This window comes from Hyposmocoma kahamanoa, unplaced genomic scaffold (assembly GCF_003589595.1).
Source record: "Hyposmocoma kahamanoa isolate Upper Pololo Valley unplaced genomic scaffold, ASM358959v1 270, whole genome shotgun sequence".
Classification (NCBI taxonomy): Eukaryota; Metazoa; Arthropoda; class Insecta; order Lepidoptera; family Cosmopterigidae; genus Hyposmocoma; species Hyposmocoma kahamanoa.
This window is the reverse complement of record NW_020653770.1, coordinates 701,983-723,828: the sequence shown is the minus strand read 5'-3', so window position 1 is coordinate 723,828 and position 21,846 is coordinate 701,983. Positions and strand designations below refer to the sequence as shown.

The following is a 21,846-nucleotide window of genomic DNA, read 5'->3' as shown; positions in this document are numbered from 1 at the left end:
GTTACGTCCTTCGCTATTAAGAATTTCGATAGATTTCGTTTCACGAATATACCAACTTCGAAAATGTACAGGCATGGGAGGGGCAATACTCTTAGTGTTTTAAAGTGAGGACGACATGAGACATACGGTGCTACATTGCTTATGGCACGTATACATCGCTTTTGAGCAATAAAAACCTTCGCAAAATCTGTTCCGTTGCCCCAAATTACGATACCGTATCTGAGTACAGACTCAACATACGCAAAATAGGCAGTCCTGGCTGTGCATTTATTCGCTACTTTTGACAATTTGTAAAGAGCAAACGCAAACCTATTTATTTTAGCACATACTTTGTCCGTTTGCTCCCTCCAATTCATCTTTTGGTCTATAATTAATCCTAGAAATGTCACATTGGTTTCGTTTCGCAAGATTTGTAAATAACTTTACCTGACCTCCGGCGCCTCTAGCATCTATCTCAGCAACGATAAAGTTCCTAGCTGCAGCAAGGTACCAGCCCCAGTCCGGTTTCCATCTTTCAGTTACTAACTGACCTCCGGGTTTGGCGGATCTGCAAATATTGTTTTATTATTTCTAAAGGCGCTAGTTTGTATTGATTTTATTGTTAAAATTTAAAATTACCAAAAAGACGGTGAATATTAAAGTCACGATGCTTAAATTCTGAATGACAATAGATTTGGACAATAATTATTGTAACTTACACATGCAACACCAACGGCAACGGTAAATCATCCGTTTCTCTAAATCCCGGTGGTAAATACAGGCGTACACGAGCTTCACGGTCAGCTTGCACCTGTACCAAATTAGAGGGCTGAATCCTTGTCACACCAGGAATTAATGTACATACATTTTTGGTTTAAATGTCAAATCCAAAATTCTCTCAAAGCAAAATATTGTTTAACAAATTTTAACATGACGGCAAAAGACAGGACAAGGCATAGTTAGCATTTATAGATAAATTAATTGGAAACATCTGGTCCTTGGAGGTACTATCGTATTGTCGTTTTATTCAAGTTTACCTCAACCCTAAAAACTTTGGATTGCGGCGCAGCTAGAGCGGCGTACTTCTGCCGTAATGGTTGTCCGTCCCACAACACGGCTTTGCGCACGCCTGCTGCCGTGCACAGGAAGTAGGCAGGCGGCCCGGGACCCAAGCATTCCTGGCAAGGGAATAAATCTTAACGCTTTTACTGTCTAACATGATAATAATGTTTAAGTACCCTTATTTTACGTAACTATACAATTACAGTATCCGCTAACCTGAACATAGTAAGAGAAGTTCTTGCTAAATATGACCCTGTTATAAAGACACACAGTCGGCAAGGTATCATTTTCATCAGCGATGTGAGGAAGCACCGTGGAGGTCGGCCAGGCAGGGAGAGATGATGTCCCGTTGTCGAACTCCTGGAATAGATAATAATGTTTTTATGGAAGTATCATAACGTACTTGGTATTCAGAAATTCATAAAGTTTGAATGGATGGAGAAGCCCCCAACGAATGACACAAAATGGCGGACTATGTTTAATGGGTTGATGACGATAATAAACAACTCAACTTCGGCATTGGGTTTACGATCGTCAGTTGGATCCATTGACTTACAAATAAATAGACGACGGGTCTAATACAAAAACCACGAAAAAAATGTCCCAAGTCAACCTATTTAAACGTAGTGACATTTAAAGAAATATGAAAAAGCTAAAACGTTGATTTAAATTTGTAATGTCATCGCAGTACTGTCTAATTTTGCTTGCTTCGGTGTCAGTCGAACAAACGAAGACTAAAGCGTGAATGACGCTCTGTATACGATTATAACGCCCTATAAGTTCGGACACTTTTTAGCGCGGACCCGACGTCCATATAATTGTAAGTCAATGGTTGGATCGATAAAATAAAAGTGTTAAAATTGTCTTACCGCGTCGTCGTTACTTGTCTCCATAGTGCTGTCGGCGACCAAAGCTTCAGCGTCAGGACAAGTCAGGCAAAGAGGCGGTTCAGGCCACGTTACCGGGTCGAGGGGGACTTGCACCCTGTACAAGTGACGCTCGCCTTGCCGCGCTTTGTCGGGGATAGTGCCTATTACATATCTGGAAGAAATTCAAAATTATTATTGACAAAAATGGACTACAGCTCACGTAATTTGTTAGGATTTACTTAAATTGTTACTACTTAAGTGTGTCAATGTAATTCCGTTTTTATCGACTGAATTAAGTGCTCATTCCTATTTATTTACTTTAATCCAAGGTTCCAATATAAATAATGTATCATCTCCGTTCTACATTTTACGCCAAAACAATAAACACGCTTTGCTACATATAAAAACCTACTATCAAGATTACAATTTTTATAGCGAGCTTTGTTTAGCACAGTAAACAGTGGAACTCGGCTATAACAATAAAAGTATTAAAACGGAAGCTATACTCACAAAAAACGTCTCCTTTCGTCCCACCCTACCAATTGCGTAATCTCGAAGGTGCCCTGCGTAAGCGGCGTCCTCGCATCCTGACTGATCTTGACCGCATGTCTCCACGTCCCTGGTTGGTCGGTCACTGGGGCTGTCGTAAAGATTCCCCCTCGACCCCCGACCAGGGCTCCTCCTCTGCACCACCCGCAGTCATCTTCTACGGGTTCTGCGCCGAGGCCTGACCACCGAGTGCCGTCAGTTTCATCACGGTATATCTGTTGAAAAATTTGCTTTGTATTGACAAACTACTGGTGTCGTTGACTTGGCCCAGATGGAAAAGCAGGTAGATAGAGAAGGTTTCTATGCATTAAATGTATTTTCTGAAATTTAATTTATCTTATTACGAAAGTAGTGCCCATGTTCAGCGACCTAGGTGGTGAAAATGAAGGAGTTAAAGATGTCGAAATGGACGGTCAGGCTCCTTACAGATTCCTGTGTCCACCTTCCTGCTTCATCATTAGGCTGTAGTCACTGTCTGCAAGCCGACTACTAGTCGAGATTAATTTAATGAGCCCAAACACGACGTTTTGTAGTTGAGGACCTGGGCAGTCCACGAACTGTCCTGGTTGCAGCATCAGGTCGCGGTTACCGTATTCTTGTAATGTCATCGGGTTGAAAAAGTATACCAAATTTCAATTCGATCAGCCAAGTGAAAATAAAATATATACTATTCATTTTATGGCCGAGATCCTACTACACTAACTGGCAAAAGACCTGATGAACTCAACTGCCTCCGTGGCCGAACGGTTACCATGCCGGGTTGCCACGCAGAGGTCCCAGGTTCAATTCCCGGGTCAGGAGAAATATTTGTATGGCCTACATTTATTTCTCTCGTGATTTTGGTGTAATTTGTGGTTGTCTATGTCTGTGTCCATGGCACCCGCGACACAGGGCTTCCCTAGTGCGGTGCTATGTTTGTGTGCGTTATTTATTTAACTTTAAGCATCTGAACAGATATTTATCAAGTATAGCGGAGAATCATCTTGATTAAAATGTGTGATCAAATGGTCTTCAAACGAAAAAAACCCGCTTTAAAGCGGGCCAAGTCCCTCAAGGTCAGTGTATCCGTTTTGAAGCTACTGTGTGTGACTTCAAGGTCAGGCAACCCGTTTTGGAGCTACGATGTCACAGACAGATACACAAACAAAAGTTTTATACTTATAATTCCCCCAATTTTGATTCAGGGGTTAAAAATGGGCAAGATCGAGTTTCTGAATACGACGTACATCCTGACAGTTGTAAGTAGCAGCGTTACAGAGGCTGACGATGGAAACGTTCTGCGGTCTGTTCAGCAGCAGCACGGCCACCTGCCTCTCCGATATCCAGGATGTCCAACGCACGTACCAGTCTGTAATGATGTGAGAAGAAACATTGTGTCATAGGAAATCCTTCGCTGGACAACGCTGTATGGGCAATTATGGTATTTAAGGCCGAACGAGCTAAGCGCACCAGTGACTAAAACTTTTATTTTACCTTTGTCAACCTGAGAGGTGAACTGTATGGCGTGTGGGAATAGAAATTTAGGAATCTTCAGACTGACAACGTATACCGTCACCACTGGGTTGTTTGAATTCACCTGAAAATGAATAGATATTCTGTCTGAATGTTTCTTTCATAACAAAGTGAAAAAGTATGATTTTCTTATGAAGCTATTTATTACCCTTTCATCATTAATCATTACCCTTTCCAAAGACTTTGTAAATTTCCGATAAGGGCCACTGTTTGGACACTTACAGAAGAAGTTTGCTGATAATTAAGATAAATACAAAATAGATTGGCCCATTGCTTATCGTAGTTTCGTGTGTCTTGCGAAATTCGTCCCAAAAGTTTGTCCCGAAGACAACAGATTAATTTGGTTTTCGCATGGTTTGTAACTTGTTAAAACCTTGTTAATTTTACTAACTTCGACTTTGTCGGCGATATACTTTACAACATGTTGAATGCGTCAGCAAAATTCTCAGTTTACCAAAGTTATTTACCAATTTATTTGGTTATCTTTAGCATATTTGTTTTTATATAATCTAAAACGTCGGAAAATTCGTAAAGTAAATCCAAATCATTTTTAAAATAACTGGCTGAAGTTTGGATTACAAGAGAATAAGTCTAGAATTTTTTCTTATTGCTGTATTCTAAAACTTTAGGGATAGGTATATTTAGGCGCTTATTATAAAATCATATTGTCCGCTTTCCATTGCAACGGGATCTTACCTTAGGATACCTCAGAGCCTTTATACTAGGATAGGCTGGTGGCTCTTGTTGGTCCAGCCCGTACCATGAGTACTTGTGTTGTTGTACTAGCGAATCGTTGTACGTGGCGTACATTAGGGTCTGTCCGTCCGGGCTGAACCATAGCGCTCGGTCCAGGCGAAGCACTTCCGTCTCGTAGAGGAAGTCGGGCACGCCATTGAAGATTACACCCGGCACACCTGAAGTTTACAGAAGATGCGGGTATTATGATAAATACAAAAATTTGATGGTTCTCTGTATTACGGCGAAATATGTCAATCAGACATTTTTCGTGTCTTGAAAGAGAACTATGTAGCGGACACAGACTATATCGAAGAAAGTCAACGACTCTTTGTGGCCATTGTCAGGAATGACCGGTGTCAGAGAAGAAGCCTATAATTGTAAGTGATCATAGCTAAGTTAGATAGATCTAATTATGGTTAGGTATATATTTAAATTTGTGAAAAGTTTTTTTGTACTAATGAAACCCGTGAGTTACAAAGGTCACTTTATATTAATGAGATATCAAATTTCCACGAAACCAAAAGCTTAAACCAGAAATAAGAAATATAATTATGGAAAAATATTTAATCCATCAACCAATTTATTTAGTTATCGGAATAAGATGTTTTCTGACAAATAAAAATAGATATGTTCCAAAGTAAAATTGCTAAGACGACGCACGATTTTAAAGAAGTGAACATTGAAAAGAGTCAGGTATTCTCTAACAGCTATATCGGTTCGAAAGTCCTGGATATATTTCACAAAAAACATTTAGTTTTTTCAAAAATTACAGCTGTCGCTGCTACACATATAAGAGAAAATAACAATTTCAATTAAAATTCCTTTTAGTAGTTGTGTCAAAGGCATTTTCGTTTCCTGAAATGTGATTATATTATTTGCAAAATGTTAACCACCTCGTAAGACTATAACTGACATCACAAACAACAACTTTTGTTCAAGGACATTTAATATTCATCAGATTATACTTTGGCACAGAAATAAAAATATTACAACTAAGCAAATGCTTGATGTAGAAATATAATGAATTTGATCTTTAGTCTCTTTAGTATATTCATGGACCACTCAAGAGGCTTGCTAATCGCGATACAAGACTTGAGATGGGAAAAACTGCCTATTTTATTAAACGTTAACGTCGTGTTTTTTTTAAAAAAGCGTGTTTTTCACTTAAACGCTTTTTTATTTGAAGCTTACAAAATTATAGTAAATGAAACTATTTTTCCGGATTTAAATCGCGTATATTTGTTTTTTCAAACAAACCGACGTTTCGGGCCCTTTACAGGTCCCATTGTCACGGTTGACCGTGAACACGGTTGGTCAATACGCGACTTAAATCCGGAAAAATAGTTTCATTTCCTATGTGTAACAATCGCGAAAACCTAAGAACTCGATATGTTTACAGAATTGTTTAGAAAAACGTTTAGGCGCATACTTACTCCCACGAGATTTTTATGTTAAAAAAAGCTAGCAACGTTGGATTGATAGCGAAAAGCAAGAGTAGACCAAAGATTTTAAGATAAGTAAGTTTACTCGTAAACACGAGTTTTGTTTTTATTTATAAAATTATTATTCACATTGTCGAATTAATTTGTTTAGGAAACATGGATGGCGGGATTTAAGACGTAAGCACGTAAAGAAACTAAATTAATTTTTTATTGAATTGACATTCAATTATTTTCATGTGACATTATTCCACTAGTTTGTTATAATTATTAATACAAAGATTGAACACTCAGAAAAAAATCCTTCAATCCGGCCGGTTCGAATCGACGTCTTCTAGCACACCGTGCCAGACACTATACCAACTAAGCCGCGGAACAACGAAAATTTTTCTTATGTGCTGCGTCGTATCTTTATATTAGGAATTTCAACGACTTTTTAGTCGTAGCGCCATCTATGAGAAATCTACGATTTTTCGTTACCCAGTTAGATGGCTTTACAGCTACCAGCCCCGGGTGGAGATGATTTTTGAGATTTATTTAAGTGCTTTTCGTTTAAACATTCACCTCTATACAAGACAGTGTAGTCGAGTATTAATTAGTACCTATTGGTACACCAGACGTCGCGACGAGAATCAGATGCTCTTTTTGTACCATTGACTTACAAATAAATGGACGACGGGTCTAATACAAAAACCACGAAAAAAATGTCCCAAGTCAACCTGTTTAAAAGTAGTGACATGTAAAGGAATATGAAAAAGCTAAAACGTTGAATTTAAATTGTAATGTCATCGCAGTACTGTCTAATTTTGCTTGCTTCGCTGTCAGAAGAAACAAACGAAGACTAAAGCGTGAATGACGCTCTGTATACGATTTTAACGCCCTATAAGTTCGGACACTTTTTAGCGCGGACCCGACGTCCATATAATTGTAAGTCAATGTTTTGTACAATTTATTTTTACATTGACAACCTGCAATTTATCAAAACTACTCTAATTTCTAGTGATAATAAACAAATTAACTAGATAGAGCTTATTTAACGGATTTTTATGGATAGTGCCGGTAATTATTTTTTTTTGTTTAGGATGAGCGCAATGTACCGACATTAGCAAGCGTTAATTTATAAATTACATTGTAACACAACGCCATCTATTGATACGCATAGTATTTCATATTAAAGAGGAATCAATTGGTATACACGGGCATTTCAATAAAATAATCTACTTCCAGGTTATCGAGCAGTGTTATTTAGGTATAAGACGGGACCTTGACCTTTTTATGAGTCACGATATATCGTATACTATATGTATGGAAATTAGCAGTCGTCTTGAGATATTGGTCTATTACGTTAATGCTCAAAATCCTTACCAGTTTTAGTGATACGGCAGACTAGTGTCTTCAAAACCCTCGGTTTGTAATAAATGTCGTTGTCGTGAACGAAGACCAGGCTGGAGCCGACGGGGGACCACTCTGCGTACTGCAGCAAGGGGGCTGAACGGTCGTCCTCGTCGGGAGATACAGGAATCTTATTCCTGTGGGCCCGAAAGGTCGAATTAAAATCATGGCATTTTATAAACGACATTAAAGCCGTTTGAAAAACGTATATCGTATTCTGTTTAGTTCAGTTGATATAAAATATCATTGGTATATTATGTAAATTTATTTAATTGGTATATTATGTAAATTTATTTAATTGGTATATATGTTACCGGAAATGTATGTAATCCGTCATTGTATACAATTCCTAGGAAATGTATGTAATTCCTAAAATCGCACGGATATTAGACACATTCCCAGAAACGAATCAGATTAGTCCCTCTGGGCAATGAGTGCTTTAATAAAAAATATTATTCTCATTTTAACAACGTGTTTTATTACAGAAAGCATTATTTTTATACATTTCCTAATACGATATTGGAATTATATACAATTCCTAGGAATTGTACACATTTTCTAGGACATTTATGTAACTAATAGTTTTTGAAACAATATTTTATACATTTCCTAGATAGCTTCGGAATTGTATACATTTCCTAGGATTTGTATACAATTCCTAGATTTCATACATATATAAAATTTCGAGGTAAGTTAGTGTTCTTTTTCTATCGTGAACATTTTTAGGCATCGTGATTTCTCAACGTGTAGTAATCAGGATATATCCTCAATTTTAATATATATTTTTTCCAAAGGGATCGATTCAACACTCTTGCTGTTTTGCGGAATCTACCAAAGCCGTTTGAGGTTGCATGGCACTTTTTATGGGAGCACTGTGTCACATGGCTATTTGTATTTCAACACTGACTATATTTTAACAATCACTTGTCTATTAGACAAATTCAGCAAACACCAAACTCGCGTCACCGCGCGCTGCCCGGTTTCTCGCCGCACTTCAACGGAACCAAATACGCCAGCTAACCGTCCACACTATGGTCATATTCATTGTTTTAACTCCTCATTTCGCTCCATGTGTAGACAATCACATTTGTCAGTGTTTGCACGTCATATATTTTTCCAGGAACATCAAGCACCCACAGCGAATCCAAGTAGCCATGTGAAGTGTCGCCATTAAAGAAAAAGAAAACTTTAGGTGCCAATACGTCGCAAGTTACCGAAATGCAAATAATACATTTGTTATGACAAGGAGGGCAGTATATAATGATTAACATTATTTTGAAAAGCTCTCAATGCGTGATACGTGATATTTAATGCGATCCTTTACATTCACTTAATTTTGAGCACAATTTATTATTAATAATATGACGCCCGTAAGACTATTGTGATCGAAATGAACGATCGATGTGGCGTCGTTGATGAAAGATGAGAGAGTGCTTCTGGAATGATTAAACCCACGGACCACGTCATCCATCACGTCACAGTCGGCGTCGAACGCTGCGCCCCCTCGCAGAGAATAGAAAAATGTTCTTGTGGTGTCACAATTGAACACTAATTATAGTAGGAGCTCTTCTTTCGCCGCATTTACGTGGCGTTGAAAACATAAATAAAGAGGAAACAAACTCCCCGGTCTTGAATAGAAACCGCGAGCGTTCGAAATAACAACATATGCCACTAAAAATACATTTTGGCGCGTTTCCTTTACAAAAACCTATCTGCCTATATTTTTTGCTAATTTTAGCTTCATGAAAATAAAGGCCAAGTTTTCATAGCGATCTTGAAAAGTACAAAGCGTAAAATACGAAAACTTTGCAATAACACACCTGCAACACTTTAGTGCAACATGCAAGTTGCAGAAGCGGACTAGGGATTTTAATTTTATTATTAATAAATGCGGGTCACGTGGAGTGAACAAAGAAGGAACTAGCGTCGAGCGGGAACACGTGCGTGGAAAGGTAGTTGTGCATAATGCATATCGTTAAGGCGGGTCACCGCAGGGGAAGCGGGAAAAACTGTTTTGCTATATGAAATGGTTTTGGTATTTACTATTAAATAACGGTTTTAGAAAAGAATGTACGATACACATAACATCTCCCATCAACACAACATCCCCTGTAGGTCGCTGCTGCTCCAAGCAACCTCGTAACACAGCAACTCGATACAAGTTGAGTTTCCAGCTGCAGTTTTAAGTTTCCTGAAGCTACTTTAATTAACTTTGGCAGGATAAAGTTGCGGATAAATAGAGCCTGTAAATACCTACAAACCACCAACAAATTTTATTGGAAGTTCTTGTTGAAAATTTTTAAGTTGGTGTGTTTTCGTTCTGTTTTTTTTTTAAAATATGTTCTATATATTTTACATGAATGTGCCCAAACGCAACATTTTTCTTAAAAAATTAGTGGAGTTATTTTACAAAAAATCTCTATAGTAATAAATAAATATTAGACAACAGCACATAAGCTGCTGTAACCCCAAAGTAAGTAGCCCAAAAGCACGTGTGTTATGGAAATCGGGAACAACGATGGTACCACAAACACCCAGACCCGAGGCAATATAGGGAATCGAGATGGCGACACCATAAAAACGGTGTGCAAGCTACTCGACCACGGTGGTCGACAATAGCAGGTACATTTGATCAAGCGAAAATCTACGTCAGTTGAGGCACCTGTAAAGGTACCGGCTGCGGTCAGAAGGTTTAATAAATCTTTCACCAGATGTCACTAGCGGCAACAAATGCCGAAAGCCACTACAAATTTCTACAGCTGAACAGACGTTCATAAAACATAACTAAGAACCATACCTGTTACATTAGCTTTCAAATAAAAAAAACTGCTTCTGTGATTATAGTCCATCCGTTTCGGAACTAAGACACACAGTGTACACGTACCTGTGTGTTGCCAGTGTACACTGGCAAAGGCTTCAAACCTATATTTGCCCCTTTTTTGGATCGGGAGTTAAGAATGGTTTAGAAATATTTTGTTCGTGATTCCGAAACTGTTATATTACGGGATGTGGGCTAATTTTAGGCAGAGGTCTTTCAATTCCTTGCGGATCCAATATCGTTTTTAGGGCAAGGTTGATGCTCCCGCGATATTGCAACGCTTCAGGCATGTTCGCGGACGCGAATGTAGACTTTTACGCAAAAAGACTACATCAATAATACGTTGTATACTGGAGAGCACCAACAGTATCCTTAAGATGATTGCCGACTGCATTGACACGGTAATTTTTAGACGAGAAAGTGTACCTCCATAGATCAGATCAGATTCTTACTAACATAGGTATTGAGTTGTGGAACTAACCAGCTGTGGACTTAATTTACCTGAAAATAAATATTTCTTTAGTTATTTACAACCTTTTTATAAGTTATCGCTCCTTCCTTCCACCTTCACATTTGAAATCAAAAGCAAACAGTTGTCACGTCCGTACCTGTTTATGACGTCATAGACGTGGTACCGCGCGAGCCGGCCGTGCCGCCAGCCCGGCTTCACGTCTGATATGAGCAGTACATATTTCAAGTCTGCTGATACACTGAAGTCCACGGCATTTAGCTCTCTCTGAGGGCAAAGAGATAGACAAATCATAATTTAGGATTATCTAAGGATTAAACTATGTATAATCAAAACAAAAATAAATTCTTAGTTTAAAACAGAAATGAATTAAGACATTCAGAACCATCACTTAGTTATTATTAGTTTTGAAGTTATTTAACTTATATTGTGGGATTGGATATTACAGCCTACTAGATATTTCTCTGAAATAAACCTTTTCATATTAGACATTTAAGACATTGTGGGGTTGGAAGTTATAGGACAATAGATGTTTTTGGGAAATGAAGCTTTTGATATTGGACATTTTAGGGTATTGGTCATTGTGGGATTAAACGTTGTCGAATAATAGAAATGTTGGGCTAATGGACTGCGTAAAGGCGATGCTACACGATGTGTTGTGTTGTGACGTTGCGTTGTACTACATATAAGAGCGATGCCACACGGGCGTTGCTTATGCATTGCGTTCGCGAAACGCTATGATTTCAACGCCCCTAATGTCACACGAGCAATGCGGTGTCACAACGCGACGTGTTTCACGCTTCGTGTCCTGGCCACTTGTCCGATGTACACGCGTTTCGTCGCGGCGTGCCGTTTCAACGCACCATGTAGTTCTAATTAATATGTAGTACAAGTTATCGTCACCGCTCTGGCATCGCAATCCATAGCGCATAACGCATCATATGGCATCGCTCTTAATCTAAATGACATGTCACACGGTGCGTTGAAACAGCGCGCCGCCGCAAGCAACTTGGCACGCTGAAATTATATGTTAGGGACGGCGTAACGCATGTGTGGTATCGTGCTAAGGGCGTTTGTGCATTGCTATCGATTTCTATCAGTTCCGAATTCGAAAAATCGCGACCCGAAGTTGTCGTAGTTAGTGTCGTATTAAATACGAGCTTCGTCTTCCCAATACGAGAATACCTTCAACACAATTATTCGGTATTAATGATAAAATTTCTTGCTATCTTCCCGTAGTTCATCGTTTTATAAAATTGTTGCTCTCAAAAGTTGGTTTTTCCTGAGACAAGGTGTACTCAGAGCTCTTTATTTCACTTGCTTTTTCATGCGTTTAATAACAAAACAAAACAAAAGTTGACGCTGATTGAAAGGTCACATAGTTAACGAACGGATTCTAGATTCTGGATCTGTGGATCTCGTTCTCGTTCGACATTACATCTGAACCAATGACTGTGAAATAAGTAATACTCGACCATATAAAAAAACAATGTCATGTATGAAGCTTTATTCGTATCATGCGTCTTATAATTTAATCGAGTTTTGACAGTAATAGCTTCTGACGGATGTTGGACGAAGAAGGTATATTCTCGGATACGGATCGGACGCAATGCGCATACGCCTTAAGTCGTAAAACAAAGACAATTAAAGGATGAGTCCTTTGTCTTTTATTGTAGTAAAGTAATTTAAACTTTGTGAATTTAAATTCTACTTAACAAACAAACCTCTGAATACACTGAAACTCGATTCCATTGCAGTGGGAAAACATTCCTATAATGGGATAGGTACTACATCCAGCAGGCAAGCGTGTGGTATTGGCCTACAAACGTAACACGAAGTCCCGTATGTAACATCAAACTGTACCTTCCTCACAGGACAAGGTTAATAGTTACTAAATAAACAATGAAGTGAAATTGATGGGTTTACCTGTTGGTTCAGAGTAAAATGTATATAGTGTCCATTTTGTGGGTATTTAAATTTAATCGCCAAATATATTATTGTGAAAGCGGAGAACTATAATTGTGGCGTTCATGGTTTGCACTGCGGACCAGATGAGGTCCTGGGTTTGATTCTCCGTAGGACCAATTTGGGAAACAAACTTTCCGAATTTGTTCTGGATATACTTGATAGCGTCCTAAAATTTCATTGCCGTGGTACTCATAGTAAAAGGAATTCCCTAATTAGAGACCAGGCTATTGATACGGTTGTTTGGTTTACTACCAGCGCGTTCGCTCACTACGTTCGGTTCGTATCTGGACCTCCATTCAGAACCCTTCGATTTTTTTATCGAATGGTTCGATGGGACTTCGTTATTGCATCGAAGGGCGCTTTCCGAGCTATTCAGTTTATGGAGTTAATCGGTGATATAGATTATAAGAAAAATGAAAATAAATCCTTTTATATGCATTTGTAAGATTATAAAAATCTAATTTATAGGAACGCTTTAGTCTTACATTAAAATAAATTGATAGAATTGAACAAAATCCAGACTTAATAGATAAAATAGAAACAATAGGGCTTTCAACTGTCATTCGATAACTGTGTTCTGAATAACGTTTGTAGCCTTTGCCGGTCGAGAAGTTCGAGTAATCGAATGGGTGTGACGTCATTTCGGTTCGGTTTCGAATACGACAGTTTGACGTTCGATTCGGGTGTTGTGAATAATAATTGAAAGAAATCGTACTATATCACATCGAATCGGTCGACAACTGAGTTATTGTAAGGTTCTAAATTGGTTCTTCTGCAGTGCATTATGTGTGAAATTTAATTTTAAATTAGAGCTTTTCGATGAAGATAAACAACGTGACGAGATCTGCACGTCGAAGAAGGTTGATAACCCTCGGAAAAGTCAGCAGCAGTATAAATGGGTTGACGGTGATAAGACAAACGGTAATGGCACAGTTGGCCGTGGTTAAGGAGCGAGGTTCAAGAATCGGGAAACGATACGTATCCGTGCTGGAAGCAATACTACACAAGAATCCCACCACATTATTATTATTATTACCATTTATTTCCATACACATTAATTAAAGCTTAAAATACTATTATTATATTATATATTAAATATAATATTATTATATTATATTAATTTTTTTTTAACTACTCCAGTATTTTTGTTATAATTATTAAAACATGTAAAGGAGGGAGATTCTTTCGTCCGTTGGATGAGGTTACCAAAACAAGCCAAGTGAAACTCCAAATGGTTCAGAAGGTTTTTTCTCAGCCTATATGCGGAAGGTCCGGGTAGTTGTTCCCAGAAGGGACTCGACTCCTGGAAACCGTTCCGCGAGATGAGGTTTTTCACCCTATATGATGGGCAATAATCTTTCACCCTATATGAGCGTACGAAATATCAGAAGATCCGGGTAACAGTTCCCAAGAAGGGACACAACTCCCGGTTGCCTTACTGAGCTCTCTGTATTCTCAGATTTCTCTTCACATTAACAAAATTGTGTTCGAGTAGTCACCATTCGAGGGAAAATCTTAACACCGCGATTCAGAAATAACGCCAAATGGGTCAATGCCATCTAGCGGATTCTTAGAGAACTAAAAGTGAACAATCTGGCTTAAGGCCGCCTATTACATAATGTAGGTTTGTTACAAACAAAGATTAAAACACTTAGAAAAAAATCCTTCGATCCGGCCGGAGCAAACCGTGTCCGACGCTATGCCAACTAAGCCACGGAACGAACCAGCGGATCTCACGATTTTTTTATGTGCTAGTTGTCGGATCTTTGTATTTGGTTTTCAACGTCATTTTAGCCGTAGCGTCATCTATGAGAAATGTGTGAAAGTATGTCGTCATTAAATTAGTAATATCATAAAGCTAAATCTGAATGATTTAATAAATAATCTCTATTCAGTTAAACATAATTATACATTTTACTCTGCTCTAAAATCTTTCCTATATTTATCCATGCACCTTAATTCTAAACCAATCTTATCACTATACAAAATGGGTATATAATCCAATTTAATTATCCATTGGCACAAAACAAGGCTAGTCCAGGAGTGTCTCTTTAATAGCGTATGAAGATTATTTTGTATATTTTTAACCGACTTCAAAAAAAGGAGGAGGTTCTCAATTCGTCTGTATGTTTTTTTGTTTGTTTGTATGTATGTTACGTGATAACTCCGCCATTTGTGAACCAATTTTGATAATTCTTTTTTTGTTGGAAAGAAGGTACCTCAGATGTGGTCCCATTTAAATTTCAAGAAAATATTCCACCTCTAAGGGTGGCAAACTAGGGGATGAATGACTTTTGAGGTCGGTTTTTTTACCGGAGGTTAGGTTATAGATTCCTGCGTCTCTTAGACTTTTTAAATGAAAAATGCCGTACGTATCATTATTACGAGGACGACTTTAAAAGTAATTGAAAAAAGAAAACAGCCAAAGCCATTACGAACGCCTAAATCAAAAAGCTTTTAGGTCGGTAGTCATAAAACTAAATAACGTTAGGAAAAATGTCCGTGTTACGAGTTTACGAGTACGAGAGGAAATTTAAACTGCTGAGGAAATCTATGTAAAGAGTCGACAATAATGTTCTGTTCTTCATTGATTATTAAATAGAAACATGTGTGAACCAGAAACACATATAACGATAGGCCATACGAGTGAACATACTGTTGGCCTTACGCCCGGCCTAGGGTTGTACGCCGATCGAAAAATTGTCGGCGCAGTGATGGGCGTAAAATACTCAATACTTTATTGCATATCCTAATGTTATATACAAGGTGGTACGTAACATGACCCTGTACTGCTGCTGTGTCCACAGCAAATGACAAAAGTCTGAATAAATGAAACTAATGTTAACCCTGTTCTATTTACTAAAGCCTTAAGGTTATTAGAGGCGCATATTGCTCATTGTGTATTTGTTGAGAAAAATGTAATAACATAATAATTATGAGTATAAAGTTCGAACACCCAGAATTTTTTTTTTCGTCTATTCGATGGGACTTGAACCCACGTCCATGCTGCACCGTAGCATAGCTCTAACCATCAGATCCACGGATCCATTTACCGAGTGGTCGAAATTCTCCTATGTGTTTTTGTTATAGATATTTGTACTGTCTTTTCGAAGATGTCGCCGCTAGTGGCATCTAGTGACACATTTTTGAATAACCTTCTCACCGCAGCGATACCTTTACAGGTGTCACAACTAACGCAGATGTCGCTTTTCTCTCAAATACAAAGATCGAACACACAGAAAATTAAATAAAATGTGTCTATCTTTGCATTCATAATCACAACAAAAGTAGTGGAGTTATTTCATAGAAAAATCTCAATAAAAATATAATGAGTATTTATATTAATTGTTCTTTTATAACAATATAAATTAATAAACATGTCTATAGTATGTATTAAATATAATATGTATATTATTAACTGGACTATCATCTAAGTATTCATGTAGTGTGTAACTTTCAGCCATTAAATATGTTTTTAACGCGTCTATAAATAATTTATTTTTCGCTTGTTTCTGTTTTTATTATTTCTGGTAATTTGTTATAAATTTTCATTGACATAACAAACGGACTAGGCAAATGCAATGTTAATCGCGAGCCTAGTGGTATTAATTTGTCTTTGTGTCGGACGGAACATTTAGTAAAAATATTGAATCTTTTTCGGACGATTCTATTTCCAGGATGTATATAATTACAAGGTAAAGTGAGAATTTTGTGCTGTCATATATTTTTCAGGTGTTTAAAATCACTAAGCCGTTTAAACTGCGTCCCGAGATATGAATGGTACCATGGGGTTTGACAGTTCAATAGTTCAGCATTCATGCGCCATCTTGCAGAAGAAATAGCCAAAGTGCAATCTAGTATAAATTGAATGTACGTACATTCAACACATGGACAGGAACGTAATCATTATCGATATAAAAATCGAACAAAAAAAATCCTTCGGGTATAGACCCGAACCTGTGTCCGTTTGCCAAACAGTGGTTACATCTCTAAAGAATTCAGCTATAGATCGACTCGGCATACTTTAAGAAGAAACATAATTAATTTTAGTTACGGAATTATTGTATAGGAAATAATTAATAAACATGCTGATACTATATTAAAGTAAAATATATTGTTGCCACGCCAATTTTAAGCCATACCTACATCTCTACTCCGACCTATCCAAACTTAATTTACATTAACAAGCGCACAACCCTGAAGCAATGTTTCCAAGCCCAACATTATTCTGAGATGGGCGAATAAAAATACACTGCGTTGTTGTCCACACTGCTAACAACGGCCAAGGCCGTTGCAGCTGTAGACTTCGTAAATTACAAGTAATTAGTACAAGTAATTTACGAAGTGTAGACTTAGTAGCTGTAGAGCTGTTCTCACACTCAAAAAAATATATATATGTCACATATGTCGTATAACATTAGATGACTGTTATGTATGTATATAATAAACACCTTTTCAGAGTAGAGATGCACGATTTTTTGCTTTGAATCGATTTTTGAATCGTAAAGGAATTATCTTTTTATATAAAAAGCCTCGAATCGATCTCATAAAATTTTAAATTTAAAATTAATTTTGATGAAAATTTAATTGACAGCCATTGAATAAGTTGTTGGAATTGAGAGAGTAAATTTAGCTAAACTAAAGAATAATGCGGACATTCCCTTCTATAAATCCCGGGACTTCTCGGAACTGATTATATTTGAATATGCGTATTATTTATGGAGGCAAATTATTATTTCCTATTAAACATTTGTTACAAATCATTGTCTCAAAAAATAATATTGTATTATGATTATTAATAGAAATATCGAACACAAAGAAAAGTTTTCTTCGACACGATGGGACTTGAACCCATGACCACGCTGTAACCGTAGTGCTGCTCTTATACCAACTGAGCTACAGGTCAAGTTATCGAGTTGACGAAATTCTCCTATGTTTTATTGTTAGGGATCTTTTTACTGGTTTTTCGGCTTTCAGCGCCGTAAGTGACATCTAATAATAATACACTTAACTAAAAGAGGAAATAACCAGATTGTGGCATTTAAAGAATATAGTAATAGTATCAATAGTTATTTCAACGACAGGCGTCATTCTCAAACAGCTACACAAGTCATTGCATTCCCTGAATCCCCCACCAAACATATACCACTTGTTACAGAAGGCATCCTTAACACTTGTCGCATTGTTAGAAGGTTTTTGCAGATGAAAGAGGACGAAGTAAGCTTTTGTTACGCACCATCACCACCGTCCACATAAACATGCTGCATTTGCTTGATTTCGGCCCGCAAGTGTGGTTCAAACCAGCTACAAAAAAAAGCTGAGAAAAATAAAGAAATAATAATATTGTACTTGTATTTGTATAGGTACTTAGATATTAAAATACTTCAGCCATAAACATGAGACAACCTATATTTTGGAATGTTTAAAAACAAACAGCAAAAAAAATAAATTTAGGGTGGCACGAATAGAACCCTGTACTCACCACACGCAAAATAAGCGCGTGAACGTCGAGCTGCAGACGCCAGGCCGTTACACCATAACATGACACCAGAACATAGATAACCGTTAATGGCTAAACGTCAAAAAATAATTTGCAAGCCCATTGGGGAAAAAATCCGGGTTGGCCGGAAGTTAGAAATTTAATTTTGTCCTTTGTGTAACTGTAACAATGGTTGAAATTAATGAAGTTTGTTAGCATTAAGGTTCACAAGATGGTAATTCCTATATCAGAGTTCTTCTATTCAAATTATTCTTCTAAGTATTCCTCCACTTTGTAACAATTTTTCATAATTAGTCATTTGTACAATTCAGTTGTCATTTTCTTAAGCGTCAGTTTTTTATTGTTAATAACCAATGTGATATTTCATTCGCCATTGGTTACTTACTTAAATAACGAACAATCTCCTGGATATTCTGGTCTCGTATAAAGATACGTCAGTTACGCCGTTCCGCTACATCGGCTGTCGAACGAGTGACAGATAACGAACGATGCGGTACTACGTGGGAAATACGAGTCCGAAATGTCTGTTCTGCAATGATTTTCTGCCTGGAACGTATACCTGGTTCATGGAAATTCATTATGGAAATAGAACTTACTAATGAGATGGGAAAACTTAAGAAATTGTAACGGAAGTCCGAACCTGGATGAAACTAGTGCAGGTCCATGGGGAGTGAGAGCACAAAAACTTGGAGACTTTATCCAGCAGTGGAAGGAAGGAAGAAAGTATTCTAACGAGTAAGCCTCAATGGATTCGGTCCACTGTTTAACTGTAGAATGTTTTCATTTGGCGCTCTACGTATCATGGTAAGGCTAATTTGAGAAACGAATTTTTTAAATTGGTTCTGAACTGGGTATTCAGGATTCAGCTTGGCTGGGCGTTTGGAAAATTACGTCGAATATTCTCGGCACCCGTAGTACAAAATTTGAAAACAAAGGTTTTTAATCAGTGCGTTCTACCAAACACGCGGAGGTCTGGACCCTCATGATACGACTAGTCCAGCAGTGAAAAGGCGCTCAACGAGCTATGCTTGGTGTTTTTCTGAAGGGTAAAATCCGAAATGAGGTTATCCGACAGAGAACCAAGGTCGTCGACATAGCTGGTAGAATTAACAAGCTGAAGTGTCAGTGGGCAAGCCATATTTGTCGAAGAACCGATAAGCTTTGAGGGAAACGAGTTTTTGAGGGGAGACCACGGCTCGGTAAACGTAATATGACCTCTGGCCAGATAGAGCGACCGTCTGCGAAAGGCTGGCAGATGGCAACGATATTTTTCATTTTTATTCACAACGCTGTTGGATAACGATAACGTATCCGAATCCGAATTGAACGTTTACTCAAATGTTCTGAATAGTTCGGAAAGCGATTTTCAATTCGAGAACTATATACATATAATCGAACGATTCGGTTAAAATATCCAAAAGTTCTGAATCGACGCCTCGAACGGAGATGGCGCAATTTTGCTCGTAAAACACGTCGTATGTCGTGATGTGAGTGACGGAGACAGTTAGTGGAACGGAGGTACAACCTATGTGATTTTGGAATGTCACTCTTTTGTAAAAAGTCACGATAATACAATTTGACGGCTGATCGCTGAGATTTTTTTCATCGTGACATTATTTACCACCCACCTCTAACCTGGAGCCAATTCTGTTACTCATAGAACGCGTTATTATCCAGTGTGAGATCAGATTATAAGTATAGTTGTATACCACATTATTATTATTACCATTAATCCGTTATGCGTCTCACTGCGGGACACGGCTCTCTACTAAAGAGAGGGTTTAGGACATATTCCGCTACACTGGCCCAATTTTGTCTTTTGGCAAGGAGAATCAAATGAAGGAGATCACCAGAAGAATTCAGCTCGGGCCGCGTTTGGTAAGTATGGACGACATTTTTAAGTCAGACTTTCACAAAATTCCACAATAAAGACCAGTCTATATAATCTGTGTGTTCTGCTTACCATGACTTACGGTGCCGAGACATGAACGCTCACGCAAATGGTTGTGGACCCATGGGCGTGCCATGCTCGGTATCAAGCTTATAGATCGCGTACCCAAAGTCGAGATTCGAAGTCGGACAAAGGTAAAGGACGTGGGAACCGCATCACAAAGCTAAAGTGGAGCTGGGCAGGGCTCCTGATACGGAGACAAGATGACAGATGGAGTGAGGCGATAACTGAGTGGCGTCCAAGGACTGGATCCGGGAAAGTCGGGTGTCCAGTGGCGAGATGGGCGGATGAGATCGCAGGAACCGGGGGGCGAATGCGGCGGGGGGAGTGGCTCAAAAACTTGGAGGCCTATAGGCCTCCAAGCACATTCACTGCTGGGTATACCCAGCAGTGGGTGAAGTCAGGCTGTATATGACGATGATGATGGCCCAATGCGGATTGTGGACTTCATATTTATTTCAAGGATTATGAGCCTTCTTCGATATGCACTAAATTAAACTGCTGCTAAGTGTTAAAGGTCAAACGATGTCACCCTTTAAATAACGCAAATGAAAACCTCAAAGTACCAATTGTTTTATTTGTGTAAACACGCGGTCTCATGCGCGGGTGAGATTTATTCGGGTTGGGTCTCCATAAATCCACGCGTCGCGTTAGCTTGCCACACGATAAATCTGGATATCGCGTTTGGCAATAGAGGGGTTATTTTAAGCTTTCTTAATGCCTATACAAATAACACTATAATATATTTTAAATCCGAAACAGACGGTAGATATCTCCTTGCTTTTTTGACAATCTCTTTTTTTAGCAGTAGACCTCCTTGTGAAAGAATTCGTTTAGGAAAGTACTGACGTCTTACCTATTTCTGCCGTCAAGCAGTAATGTGAGCATTACTGCGTTCCGGTTTTCAAGGTTAAGCTTTGAGTGGCGCTGCAACTGCTCACGATTTATTTGTCCCGTTACTTGATCTTCTAAAAAAACATTGAACCGTTGAATCCCGTTCCTCTGGTGGATAATTATAATACAGGAAATTTCCTTATTTAACCGTTTATATAACCGGCATGCTACGTGGGAAACAAATGTCTATGCCACCTCCGCCGGGCCCCGGTAGAAGGAGCAGACCCAAGAAGTGCTGGCTTGACGTCGCCAAGGGTGATATGCGTGCCAATGTCTCACCACTAAGGATGCCGAAGACCGTGCAAAGTGGAGGAGAAAAAGTAGGAAAGCGGACCCCGGGCTCCGCAGCAACACTGCTGAGGACGCAACCGGGACAACGCTCAGATGAGAGAGAGAGAGAGGAAATTTCCTTATTTGGAGACCACATTATTATTAATGTATATAGGGTTATGACCGAGTATGAATGGGTGTTTCAGTGGGCAGATGACAACCGAGATGAAGTTATTTAGATCAGATAGTGAAAAAGTATCAGGAAATCGTTTAAGGCGAGCTTCTATAATAAATTATTTAGTAGGAATTATGCAGCTTAGTCGCCTAATGGGTAGAGCCTGCCTGCGAAGCCTGAGGTCGCGAGCTCACACCCCGGTTAATTAGATTGTTTCTTTCGTTTTATGTACTAATTTGTTTAAGTATCTATAGTTTAACT

General features: G+C 38.4%; 1 protein-coding gene across 1 annotated transcript in view; it reads right to left on the bottom strand.

Annotated features, from left to right (window-relative positions):
* Positions 1-318: 318 nt before the first annotated feature.
* Positions 319-21,846, bottom strand: part of LOC113229015 (dipeptidyl aminopeptidase-like protein 6) — a 566,288-nt gene continuing 544,760 nt past the window's right edge. Inside the window, exons 4-14 of the mRNA XM_026462486.1 lie at positions 10,967-11,094; positions 7,514-7,677; positions 4,668-4,885; positions 3,933-4,035; positions 3,686-3,807; positions 2,421-2,674; positions 1,911-2,082; positions 1,258-1,401; positions 1,017-1,157; positions 699-790; positions 319-547 (exon numbers count right to left, since the gene is read on the bottom strand). Coding sequence (XP_026318271.1) covers positions 319-547; positions 699-790; positions 1,017-1,157; positions 1,258-1,401; positions 1,911-2,082; positions 2,421-2,674; positions 3,686-3,807; positions 3,933-4,035; positions 4,668-4,885; positions 7,514-7,677; positions 10,967-11,094 — 1,767 coding nt within the window. The remainder of the gene's footprint in view (positions 548-698; positions 791-1,016; positions 1,158-1,257; positions 1,402-1,910; positions 2,083-2,420; positions 2,675-3,685; positions 3,808-3,932; positions 4,036-4,667; positions 4,886-7,513; positions 7,678-10,966; positions 11,095-21,846) is intronic.